This window comes from Stegostoma tigrinum, chromosome 1, assembly GCF_030684315.1.
Source record: "Stegostoma tigrinum isolate sSteTig4 chromosome 1, sSteTig4.hap1, whole genome shotgun sequence".
In the NCBI taxonomy this organism is placed as follows: Eukaryota; Metazoa; Chordata; class Chondrichthyes; order Orectolobiformes; family Stegostomatidae; genus Stegostoma; species Stegostoma tigrinum.
Genome location: NC_081354.1, coordinates 132,442,213 through 132,456,160, shown reverse-complemented (window position 1 = coordinate 132,456,160; position 13,948 = coordinate 132,442,213). Strand labels below are relative to the sequence as shown.

Genomic DNA, 13,948 nt, shown 5'->3' with positions numbered 1-13,948 from the left:
GTTCAGCAATAACCTGCTCAGTGACGTCCCATTTGGGTTCTGCCATGGCCACTCCGCTCCTAAACTCATTACCGCATTGATTCAAACATGGACAAAAGAAATAAACTCTACAGGTGAGTTGAGAGTGATAGCCTTTGACACCAAAGCTGCATTTGACCATCGAGAGACCCAGCAAAACTGGAATCAGAGGGCAAACTCTCCATTGTTTGGAGCCATACCGAGTACATTGCAAGAAGGTTGTGGTTTTTAGAGTTCATTCATCTCACCTCCAGGACATTTCTGTAGAATTTCCACAGGGTGGTGTCCTAGGCCCAATCATCTTCAGCTGCTTTGTCAATAAACTTCCCTCCATCATAAAGTCAGAAGTGGGGATGTTTGCCGATGATTGCACAACATTCAGCATCATTTGCCACTCCTCAGATACCGTAGTAATGACCTCCATAATAAAAGGCTATCTAACCGCCATCCCTTGACATCCAATGGTGGCACCATCGTTGAATCCCTCACTATTAACATTCTTTGAGTTACCATTGATCAGAAACTCAACTGGACTCGCCACATAGACACAGTGGCTACATGAGCAGGATAGGGCCTAAGAAACTGTGGTGAGTAACTTACCTCCTGACTCCTCAGAGCCTGTCCACTATCTGCAAGTCAGGTGTGAGGTGGAATACTCTCCACCTACTTCAACAACATTGAAGAAGCTTGCCACCATCCTGTTTGGTTGGCATCACATTCATAAGTGTTGACTACCTTCAGCACTTAGGCTCAGCAGATCCTGCCTACAAGATGCATAGAACATAGAACATAGAACATAGAACAGTACAGCACAGAACAGGCCCTTCAGCCCACAATGTTGTGCCGACCATTGATCCTCATGTATGCACCCTCAAATTTCTGTGACCATATACATGTCCAGCAGTCTCTTAAATGACCCCAATGACCTTGCTTCCACAACTGCTGCTGGCAACGCATTCCATGCTCTCACAACTCTCTGCGTAAAGAACCTGCCTCTGACATCCCCTCTATACTTTCCACCAACCAGCTTAAAACTATGACCCCTCGTGCTAGCCATTTCTGCCCTGGGAAATAGTCTCTGGCTATCAACTCTATCTATGCCTCTCATTATCTTGTATACCTCAATTAGGTCCCCTCTCCTCCTCCTTTTCTCCAATGAAAAGAGACCGAGCTCAGTCAACCTCTCTTCATAAGATAAGCCCTCCAGTCCAGGCAGCATCCTGGTAAACCTCCTCTGAACCCTCTCAAAAGCATCCACATCTTGCGTTGCAGAAATTTATCAAAGACCCTTTGTCAGCACCTTCCAAATTCACAATCATTTCCATCTAGAAGGATGAGGACAGCAGATATACGCGGGAACACTATCATATGCAAGTTCTCTCCAAGCTACTCACGATCCTGGCCTGGAAATATGTCATCACTCCTTCACTGTCACTAGGTCAAAATCCTGAAATTCCTTCCCTCAGAGAATTGTGGGTCTGCCTACACCACATGAACTGCAGCAATTCAAGAAGATATCTTCTCAAGGACAACTAGGGATGCTGGCCAGCCACCAATGGGTGAATAAAAAAATTCCAGATTGTAAAGCCGTAGCTAGCAAATTGTCACACGGATCAGTCCTGGGGCTTCAATCATTTACTGTCTAAATCAATGATTTAGAAGAGGGAAGAGCGTAATTTATCCACATTTGCTGATGGTATAAAAGTAGGTGTAAGAGCATGTTCTGATGAGGAATTAAGGAATCTGCAAGAGATATAAAACCTGTTGTGGGTGTGCGCAAAATTTTGGCACGTAATGTAGGAAAACGTGAGATCATGCACTTAGCTCAGAAGGATCAAAAGACAGGCAATTATTTCTATATAGAAAGACTCCATAGCCGGATCCTGGATATTACTTTGCATGAAACAAAAAAAAAATTACAGCAGTTACAGCAAGTAATTAAGAAGGCAAATGGAATTTTAGTCTTTATCGCTAGTGGTTTGGAGTTTAGAGACAGTGAAGTTGGTGAGGCCACAGCTATAGTACTCTGTTGAGCTTTGGCCCCAGTAGTTTAGAAAAAAAAACTACCTTGGCATTAAAGGCAGTTCAAAAAAGATGTTTTCAATCAGATTGAAAAGCTGATTTCTGGGATGAAGGTGTTGAATCATCAAGAACATCCCAGCAGACTAGCCCATTATTTGTTAGATTAAGAATTTGAGGTCATCTTATTGAAACATACACAATACTGAAGATGCCTGACAGAGGCAACCTCAAACTAGGGGACATAGAATGTTTGGACATGCTTGAGGGCCTGAATGGTCTTCTACTGCTCCTTTTTCTTAAGCTTAATGAATTTCTCAGTTTTGTTTTTAAGTATTGAATGTTTAAAAGGACCTAAGATTTGATTTTTTTTAATTAAGGGAGAAGTTATTCTTCTATTGTAATTTGAATAAAAAGTTACTGTTTTGGTCCCAATGTATCAGTTTTGAAAAAAGCCTTTTACTTTTTTTTATTGTTTAATGCTTATATGTCTGTTCTGGCTACCTCTCTAGTCAACAGTTGAAGATGAAAGTAATTAAGGAAGTATGTTTTTGAACAACTGATGTAGCACAACAAATTCACTTCAAATTTTAAATCTGGGATGACACTAATATATTTATCTTGAAAAATGATGAAGTTTGGTTTCAGAAACTAACAATATGCAAGTTCTTGTTTTCAACATGTGTCGTTATGTTAAAGAACCCTATTTGATAGTTGATGTGGAATTTAGTTTTATTTGGATGACAAAGCATTTCCGTTGTGCATGAACATGGTTATTCTGGAATGTTGACAACTTTGAGGTAATGCATGATCATCAAACTATCTGAAGGAACCATAGTGATGGAGGTATTTATGCACCTCCTCAGGAATTGGTCTGTGTAGAAAGTAAATTAATTCCTGGCGTTTATCATTACTGCAATATGTTGCATTTTTTTCAATTAATTTGTCCTGTTATTGTTATTTATTAAAAGGGAACAGCCTTTTCTTTATGACTATGTTTAGTATAAGCAATGAAATGTAAAGTTTAAAAATATATTGCCCAGCGTAATATACTTTTGATGTGAACAGCACTCGGAAAAAAAAGTGTTTTAGTAGCAACACCAGTGGTGTTTTTGTTTAATATGAATGCAATTGATATAAACATTAACCAATATGGGGACTGAAATATACTGCAGTGCACGGTAAATAATGATGTATCCTCCTGTTTCCCACTCTGTGATTCATTTTCCTCACCAGACGATATGATAGCATAGATTCTGCTACAAATGGCCGTAGTGATCTAGAGTCTGCATCTGAGTCTAGTCAGCTAACCAGCCGCCAATACTCCCTCGAAAGTAGGCATTCTCTAGATCTGTCGGATAGGTGGGTTCTGTTCTCCTTTACAGCATTGATGTTGCCATGTCTATCGTGTGGTATGCAATGAAGAAGGCGTTGGCACAACTGTTTGCATGTTTTCATGTTTCCATATGTGTTTGGGATAAAACTATGTAAAATGTGTTATACCTAAACAGAAAATAAAACTAGTACAACTACATTTATGAATTTGAACAAATAGAATTTACATTTTAAACAGTTTATTTTGTGGTTTGTCTTATTTCTATGTTCCATTGACTTGAGTTTTTTCAATGTGATTCTCTTTTTGTTTTATCCTACCCCCAACTACTTGTTTCCAAAACTTTCTGCTATCCATTTATACATGCCTTGTACCTTAACAAGCTGGAACTCCTTGCCAGCAAAAGGAAAAGTCAGGATCATACCAGTCGATTCTGGTGTTGGAGAAGAAGAGTGGGAAAGTAAATATGAGAAATCAGGCCAACAACTCACTGATATAATTTTCATAGAAAGACAGAATATCTGGCAAGAAGAAATCCCAAACGGGAATCACGTAGTGAGACAAAACTCTCAGTGCAGAGAATATCCAGATCAGGCATATCAAACAAGATTGCGGCAAAATCAACTTCTCAGTGGAGAATCAAATCTGCCATACACTAGTTACCCAAATGAATATAACACGATAGATAGGAGGAGAAAAAAGAAATGCAGGCACAGTAATTTTGAAGATAGTGTTGTGGAAGGGCAAAACTATTCAAATTTTTTTGGTAATTATACCACTGATGAAGGAATTACTCATGAGCTTTCCAGCATAAAATCTAAAAAGCTTAACTGGATTCTCAGAGACCCTTTGCGCTATAGCTATGAAACATCAGCAACAGATGAGCAATATAAAAGGCAATCGGTGGTGAAAAGGAACTTTTGGGGAGAGAATGAGACACTCAGCAATGACCCTGAAGATGTAATAGATGTAGAACAATGTCTGGAAGATACATATGATGACCAAATCTTGGAAAAAAGAAAGTTACCTCACATTTGTGGTGAGTATGACAGCAGTGATTCTGATGAACTTTGCTGCTCACTTGGATCTGATGATGAGCAAGTGGCTTTGTTACTTGGACAGTCATGGCTCAAAAGTGGCAACAATTCTGTTAACTACAGTAAAAATGATGTATCTGTTCCACATGTCTTCCAGAAAAAATATCAACTAAAACCGAGCCATCATGACAAAGCGAATGAAAGATTCATTCAAATGAGAACAAAGCCGCATTCATCATGCGGTGAGGAAATGAATGAATGTTTCGTTGATGCAATGGATGAACTTCAATGCCTGGTAGCATCTGTGTCTGAATATTTAGCTGAGAAAGAGGAAGAAATTAGCAAATTTGGGTCACTTCCAAAAATTCAGAAGAAAACTGGCAAGAAGCCTCAAGAAGAGGGAAGGTACCTCTGTGTAGATATTCGTGAAGGTAAAGCTGGATCTGGTCATACACAACGGCAAGCAGAAAAGAAATGGTTGAAACAATCTGCTATCAGAAGTAGTTCTCAGAGTAGCAATCAAAAACTGGAATCCACACCAGATTTCACAGGAGTAAAGAATACCATACAGTCTCTGTTCAGCTCAATAGGTGAAAAGATCAGAGTGAGTAAAAAGCACCAGTCATCTGTGGATAAAGCAGTATATATTAATTCAGGAAGTCTAGACAAGAAGACTATAACCGATATTTCAACAGCACAAGGTTCTTTGGAAGATGAACAAGAAAGAAACTTGCTCCCCAAATTTCCCTTGCAACCTTCCAAGAACGAGTCTGTTTGTCCTGTTAGGTTTAATCCGTCAGAGGACAAAGCTATTCTTTCAATTATATCACACAATCAACAAGATCAAAATACTTCTATGACAAGCAAGTCATTATCAACAGAGAACAATGTCATTGACTCATTGCTGGAAAAACAAAATCCTTTAAATTTCTTTATAGAAAATGATTTATCAAGTGATTTTCAGGATAAAGGGCAGAATAAAAAATATCTAACTTCTGATCCAGTGAACAAAAATTATATTTCTAATAAAAATAAAATCTCAAATTATGAGGAAAACTGTGCTGCACAAAAATATTTCTGCTCTGAAATTAAGAATACTCAAAATAGTTTTTATAGTAATTGCCACCAGCAGGATAGCAGTTTAACTATTGTTGATAAACAGCAGGAACTGGTTGCACCAGATAAATTTGCAGCTTGTGCAACTGAGTTGGATAGTACGTCAGCAACGATATGGCCATCAATACACTTCATGCAGGAAAGTAAAGATGAACATGTTCCCGAAATTCTGAGACTACATAATGTTCAAGACAATGAAATGGAGAAAGAAGCAAACAATTCTCAGACAATGAAATCACATTTGAAATCTTACCCAACAAAGAGTTCTGGAATTAACTTTGGATTTTTTAACCCCCTTAAAAAGTCAATAAGTCAGGTTTTCTCCTCTTCATTGGACCACGAAGCACCAATCTCTTCTGGAACAACTTCCAGGTTTTCTTTTTACAGATCTGCAGAGGATGTTCGAGGTAACAAGGAGAGAATAAAAGAAGATCATACTTACTCTCTTATTGGAAAGTTAAAACTTCCTTTCTTTTCTGAAATTCAAGAAGAAGCAAAATCTGAGGGAATACTTTCTTCTGTAAAATTTCCTATGAATGAAAAAAATTTAATACCAAAACAAATAATAAATGATAAATTGAAATCAGATAAAAACAGAACATCTGTTGATGATAAAGAGGGCAAGCAGGGTTTTTTCTCAGATATTTTAAAATTTCAATCAAATTCAGTACTCAGGACTGAAGCTGTTGAAAAAGAAAAACAGAGCAGTAACCAACAGGGATATTTTTCAGGCTTGTTTAAATTTTCCTCAAGTGAAAACATAATTACAGGCAAGTCTGAATTAAATGAAAAAGATGGTGCAGCCAACATTGTCGGAACAATCTCGAAACAAATTGATCTAAATAAACAAGAAACAGTTTCAGATGCAGCAACTAAATCTACTTCGGAATACGAGCATGTGACATCAAATGATCACAACACACCCGGAACAGAGAAACTAAGTCACAGTGTGCGTGTTCAGACAAGTTCAGACTTGTTAAAATGTACTTCAAATGAGAATTTAATCACAGGTAAGCGGGAAGTTAGTAGCAAAGATTGTTTTGTACAAACAATCAGAAGAGGAGAAGAAGAAGAAAGTAATGAAGACACTTCTTTGGATATGTCATTAAATGTGTTTGATCAAACTGACATATTGGTTAACAATAAAACTAAGATTGTAAAACCAAGCCAAAGAGCTGGAAAAGCGGTAGACGATACAAACCAGTCAGGTTTTTTGTCAGGTTTCTTTAACTGGCCAACAAAGAAGCAAGTGGGCACAAGTTCAAAACCAGAAAATCCTTTAGGTTTTTTGAAATTTATGAATAAAGCTGCAGCTGGTAAAGGAAGAGCTGATAGCCAAGGTGAAACTGAGGATGTACATGACCCTTTCACAAATATTGTTACTATGGCAGAAAGGCAGACTGATGAAAAATCATCTTTCAATTTGTTTGAACAATTTTCTTCTAAACCAGAGGAGAACAAAACTGAAGACTCAAAATCAAAATCTCAGGATAACTGTGATAAACAGACAAAATCATTTTGGGCTTTCAAACAAAATTTCTTCAAATCAGAAAGTATTGATAAAGTTAAGAGTCAACTACAACAAAAACTGAATGAAAATGGCTTCTCTGAAATAGAGAGCATTTGTCAGGCTGAATCTATAGAAAAATGCAACAAAAGTGTTAATCAAGGCTTGCAGGAATTGAAGCAAGATATAACTACAGAACTAGAGTATGACGTTCCCTGGACTGATTCATGTGATGATAGTCTTGTATTCTATTTATCACAAATGAATGATGGAAATTCAACAGAATTGTCAAATTCATTTACATGTCACAACAATTCAAGCAATTTTAAACTTGAATGGAATTTAAAAGCTAATGATTTGTCTGAGAATTACTCACATGATGCCAGTATAAACTGGTTAGATGAGTTTGCTGCGAATCAAAATGATTTCTTGATTCAGAGTGATGATTGGAATCATGGAACAAGTGAAGATTATAATGTGAAACACTTAGCAGAGAAAGATGTGAATGTTGAAGAATGTAGTTATTTACTTACAGATAAGAATGAAAGTAATTTTGAACTTGATTACATAAATGCTGGCATAAAGTCAGGTGATTTCAATGTACCATTTTCATGTCGTGATATTGCCCAAAGAGGTGAGGAATGGATGAGCAGAAATTTAGAGACCTATTGGAATTCAATAGAAACTGATAAAAGGGATTTATTTATGGAAATGCCAATGGATTTAAGCTCAACTGGCAGTGCTGTTACTACAGAAAATCAAGAGCTTATTGAGAAAGAAAACACATTTTATATCAATAATTATCAAGAATATGAAGACTGGGTAACCTTACTTGAACATGGAATGTGGTGTCCTTCAGAAGATGCTGAATATGGTTACTACATTTATAGTGATGATCAATTTGTTTATTCCTTGCTTACTGATGGCAGTGGCCAATATGTGTACATGTGGATGCCGGAGACAACTGTAGAGCAAGATGTATGGAAGTCAAATCAACATTTGAATGGCGATTCTGATGTGGAATTCAATAATAACATGGTTTCTGAATGTGGTTTTAAAATGCCAGATTCAAGTGATTTACACTTATTTTGGTATCAAGGAGGACAACAGATTGAATCTGAAATTGATGATGAACCTCTTGACCTTTCTGTTGTTCTTTCAGAGGATAAACAGTTAATCAGTAGACATATGGGTAATTTTTCACAAGTATTTAAGCAGCCGATAGAATGGGACAAAGAAGAACCACTAGACTTTTCATCAAAGTGCTCAACATGCAGATTGAAAAATCTTAAGATGGATTTCATGCCTGAACACCAACTAGTTCATTTCAATAATGAACTTCAAGCTATTGCTTTTGATCTTCGGGTAAACCAAAGTGATCATTTAACGCAGAAGACGTCTGTAATTGATGCAGGGTTAGCGGGTGATTGTGCATTTACAAAATCACAGCCTAAATTCTTGTCGCAACCTATCTCAACAGGGCTATTAAGTCAAATTCATCGCTCTGTTAAATTATCAAATACTTCATGTTCTGAACAAAATATCTCTAAATTCGAGGAATTATCTGATAATAAACAGCCTATTAGAAAAATCACACATTTCTTCTCTACATTGAGCAGTTTAGTGGGGAAACAAACCATGGAAAATTCTGACAATTGTAGCTCCGTTTTAGCAAATGAAACATCTGATCACCTAGTAATGAATTCGTTTGAAAAGGGCAGCAATAAAACTATTCTGCCAAGTGTTGCAAATAAAGAACAGCAGAACAGCATAAATGCACAACCTTCAGTCACTCAAAAAGATCATACACCAAATAATACATTTTCACCTGGGCTAACAAGGCTAAAATCTATCTCCAATAACAGGAAAATACATGCAGGTCTAAACAAAGAGCAGCCAACCTCTGTTTGTGAAAAACACAATCTAACAAATCAAAATTTGCTCAAGTTAGTGCCCAAATATAGTCAGTTGTCACATGATGAATATCGTGACTTATATACAGCCCCAAACAAGACATGTTTTCAACCACTTTCTGAGAGAATCTGCAAGAAAGTCCAGAATTCAGCTGGTGCGTCACCTCAAATCAAAGTAGCACCGACTGTGATACAGTCTCAGTCACACCACATTTCACCTGAAACCTCCTCTATGACTGAACAGGAGTCATTCTTTAAAAACCCTTCGAAGAGGTTTAACTTTTCAGAAAGTCTCTCTGAAGTCAAAAGTAATGAGGAAAGTCAAAATGTCTTTGGATTTTTTCGAGCAGTCAAATCAAGCAAAGAGCATGCATCATCAGGGTTGAATTTGTCGAGAAAAACTGAGGATAAAACAAAAGCAGTCAAGGAGGAGAAAGATCAAGTGATCATTCCTAGTACTGGTGAAAGGCAACTTTCAAGCATTTCATCTCTTATAGGATCAGTTGGAGGCTTCTTTAAAAAACATGCAGATCCAGTTCAACAGCCCCACACATTAAGCTCAAGTCAAAATGAAAAGAAAACCTCATCTTTAGATGAGAACAGCATGCCAAATAAAATCTGCAAGAAAGAGGAAAACATTTGCTTGGAATTTTCAAAATGCGAGGTGTTACATCCAAGGCCGAGAGGCTTGCAAAAGCAGCACACAGTAATGGAATGGGATATTGATTATGAATCTGATAAAACAAAACTAAAACCATCATGTAGTAATACTAATAAGTCTGTGCATGTAAAAAATGCTGCGAGTGCGACAGAAAATAAAAATATTTCATCTTATCCAATGCCTGGCAATGAAATCAGTCCAAATAATGACAGATTGTTGATCAGTGAATCTTCTGCACTTCGCATTGAGCCTGTCGCTGTTACTGATGTGAAATCTGGACAGCATGTTATGAAAGCAGAGTTTTTTGAAATTAAAGCACTTCTAAATGTTACAAATCAATCTGCTATTACAAGCTTGAATAATCAACACGGTTTGGAAACAAACAGTTCTCAAATTATAACAAGGCAACAGAAGTCTGATCAGAATACAGATAAATGCTGTCTAGCTCCTTTAGAAGATACAGAAGAAGAAGAGCAAACATCCAAATCAGGTCTCCTTAATTTATCCTTTGGAGGAAATGATTGGAAACGTCCTAGCATTTCAAGACCTAAACAGCAAAGAACAAATAAAAGCATATTTTCTTTCTTCAGTACAGCAGATGGTACATTGAATCCTACCCAAGACCCAAACCGTGGTCCATTTTCACCTGCTGCCAAAGAAACAGGCAATTCAGAAGGATTCTTCAAATTACCAAGTTTCTTTTCATCGACTCCCTTAGTTGAGAGAAGTAACAGAAACAGCTCTGTTTTTAGTTTCTTTGACAAGGCATTCATTGATGGAAAAAAGACAAAACCAGAGCCTTTCGAATCAAATTTTGTGGAACAAATTGAAAGACGTATAAATGAGGATGAAAAATCAACTTCTAGCCATGTCGGTAATGCCACAGAAATGATACATTTGGACATTGTGCCATCAGTTCTGCAACAAAACAGTACTTTTGGAAATCATAATTATAATGGTATATCATCCTTGGAAAGCTCAGCAACAATTGGTGAAAGCAATAAACTTATAGTCAGTAATGATATTTATGATGGAAACAATGCTACCGTAGACTTGTTTTCAAGTCAACATGGAAATCGGAACACATTTGATATAACATGTCATCCTAAAGATTATGATGCTCAAACTGTAGGAACAGAAGATAGTGCCACCATTTCAAATGATAATTTTGTTGAGAGTCCTAATCCAGATTATATTGACATTGATAATTGTACTGGAGATGAGAATATGTATGCTAATACTGTGGATGACTGTGAAATACAAAGTGATCTGATAAACAATTCTGTTGATGTGGTTGAAACATTGTATGAAAATGCATCTGATGACATGTATCCTGAGATGAAATATAATTCAAGCAAGATTGGTACAGAAAAGGAAATGAATTGGGAATTGCAAAGCTCTCAAACAAATGATTTTGAAAAGCTGGCAAATAAAGAACAAGAGCCTCTACCATCCTGTGCAGTTCTTGGACAAGAAAATTCTCGTGACTATACAAAGCTGCTTGCTTGTGAAAAGTCTTTGATAGACTCATCAGTAGAAATGTTTTCTGGTTTTATGACAAAATTAAAGTTGTTTTCTGCAAGTGAATCTAATAAAAACTCAAGTCATTCAGTTGCATCATTTAAGTCAGTATTTACAAATTCAAACTCTGAATCAAGCATTCGGCAGAAAAGCTCATTTTTAAATTTGTCACAGGGTAGCCAGACTCAATCTGCTGAAAGTGATCTATTCAACATTTTAAAATTACTTCCTGAAAAATCAAAAGCAGCTGCAAGTTCGGAAGCTACTTTGTTGTATGAAGAAGTTGGTGAAGTTAAGGAAGGAAATTTTTTTCAAACTTTAAGGAATCCTGAAAAAATGTCAGATGTTCCTGAATGTAATATGGATATTGTCCATTGTAATAACATTAGTCCATCCTTACTGGAAAAAAAACATAAGTGCTGCTCTGAAAACAAACAATTGGTACAAGAAAATACCAATGGTAAAGAGGCAGATCATAATATCAAGAATAGTGAAGCTGTAACTGAGATAAAATGTGATGGCACATTTGAGCCAAAACTCCCACAAGTTCTTCAAAGCTGTGAAAGTATGCGAACTTCAGATGGACATGAAAAGGAAGAGTTGTCGACTGCAGTTTTCCTAACTGATGCTTCCTTTACTGGGAATGCCACAAATGTTGATGTTTCACCCATGGGAAATAATTGTATTGAAACAGATGATGCAGTCACCAATATTGAGGCTAAAAATAAAGATGCAGCTGACTTATGGCCCAATGTTAATTCTCATGATCGGCCACTTTCGGGTAGTTCACCAGTTTTGCAAAAGTTTGATAGAGAGATTCCCAAGTCAGGCTCTGAAACTCCTAATGTCCAACCACTTAAACTTAAATTTCTGCCTTCTGGAGAATTTGGCAACTCCTTTGGTTCATTGTTTTCACAGCAACTATCTCCTAAAATTGATTCATTCGGGAACACTGGGTTATTATCCAGTTTCAAGAAGTTTTCTAAGACCTTTTTTGAAGGGGATGCCAATCAAATGGTGAAATGTGAGGCAAAAGCGCAAAATCCTGCATTAGGAAAACTAGGCGACACCTTGAGCCAAAAAGAGAATGCAGCCAATTATTTTAATTCTGTTATCACAAAGCAGCCTTTAAAAAGAGAAGAAATGCATATCCACAACACTTCAAGATCTGATTTGTCAGTTCTTAAGGTAACTGAAAAAAGCCAGAGTAGCATGTTAACTGATGAGGTTAGAATGGCACAGTTGGAGCAAACGTCAAAAGCTGTAGACAATATTATTGAAGGTGGAAGTCATACTAATAACAGGACAGAACAGTCATTTCTTACAGCAAAAAATACAGATTCTTTTCAAAATAGTCAAAATGTAGTACCTTCTGACGAATTACCAGAGCAACTTTTCATTAACTGGGAGAAGGCACCTGAGAATGAAATCGTTAACTCCCCTGCAGCCTGTTCATTGCCAGCAGTGGTGATTGGATCACAGGAGCAAACCTCACACAGTTTGGACCTTTTGAAAATGAAAAGGCCAGTTTAAGTTTGAGCATGATAAATGGCACTAAAAGGTGAACCATTTATAATGCATTAGCTATGTAGTAGTAAAGTATATGTCTTCAATTAGACTTGTAGTTTTATTTCTTTAATCCAGCCTTTTGTATTGAAACAATTAACATTACACTCAGAGCTCCAACTCTATTAGACTAGGCCTTAAATCATGTCTCATGATTTGCAGGCCATTATTTACAATAGATTAAAAACTGAAAAAAAAACTACAGATGCTGTAAACCCGAAAAAAAAAACAGTAATTGCTGGGAAAGCTTAGCAGGTTTGGCAGCATCTGTGGACAGAAATCAGAGTTAGTGATCCAGGGTAGTGACCCATACCTGATTCCTGTGATTTTTAAGGAATGCCAATTTGTTTGTCTCATCCTGTTGTAATTATTTAACAATGTACTGTTTCCCTAAGAAGAAACAAATTGTGCATTTTTAAAATGATTACTAAATGTACATTGCTGTGTGCGGTAAATATTTGTGGTGGGAACTGTGTTCTTAGAACCTGCAGGATAGGTAAGAGCTCAGCAAGATGCAAGTTCTTGATTCTTTAATCTATGCTGGCAACCCATTGTAAGTAAAAGCTCAACAGGTCTGGCAGCATCTGTGGAGACAAACCAGAGTCAATAATCTGGGTTGAATCACCCGTCTCTGATTCCTGTCCACAGATGCTGCCAGACCTGTTGAGCTTTTACTTGCAATGGGTTGTCCGATTTGAGGGGAAATCGGGAAAACAATTCTTGACATCATTTCTGAGTTTTTCAATGCCGCATATTTTCTCACCTTTGTCACCAATGATCACCCCACAATCGGATGAGGTATTTGTCATCACAACAATGTTCGTGATTTGAGATAACAAGGTGTTGACCTGGATGAACACATCAGGCCAAGCAGCATCAGAGGAGCAGGAAGGCTGGTGTTTCGGCCTAGACCCTTCTTCAGAAAAAGATCTCAGATTCTCCTGCATCTGTAGTTCCTGCTATTTCTGAAACAATAATCTCGATTTTGTGTGATGCAAAACTTCTGAATGCAGGTAACGTACTTGAAAATTACAACTGAAAAATAAATTCTTAACACCTCTATCTGTCTTTATAACCCTCAACAATCTAGGGAGAACTTAAAAGCCACTTTGTGAGGCTGTAGAACCTCTCAGAGGTGACATTGCCTGTATAGATTGTTGAAGAGTGGCTAATTTATGGAAACTGACATTTAAAAACTCAGCCTCATGATTCCATACTTGCACAATTTTTATGTTTTTGCTTAATAGCATCCATTCA

At 37.0% G+C, this 13,948-nt stretch overlaps 1 protein-coding gene across 13 annotated transcripts in view; it reads left to right on the top strand.

Annotated features, from left to right (window-relative positions):
* The window catches only part of LOC125453124 (protein unc-13 homolog B), a 495,854-nt gene that overhangs the window by 269,786 nt on the left and 212,120 nt on the right, over positions 1-13,948 (top strand). For 5 of the 13 annotated variants that reach the window (XM_059648650.1, XM_059648655.1, XM_059648644.1 and 2 more), the window contains one exon: positions 3,274-3,399. The exons of the other annotated variants lie outside the window; for them this stretch is intronic. In XM_059648650.1, coding sequence (XP_059504633.1) covers positions 3,274-3,399 — 126 coding nt within the window. The remainder of the gene's footprint in view (positions 1-3,273; positions 3,400-13,948) is intronic. 13 annotated transcript variants of the gene reach the window in all.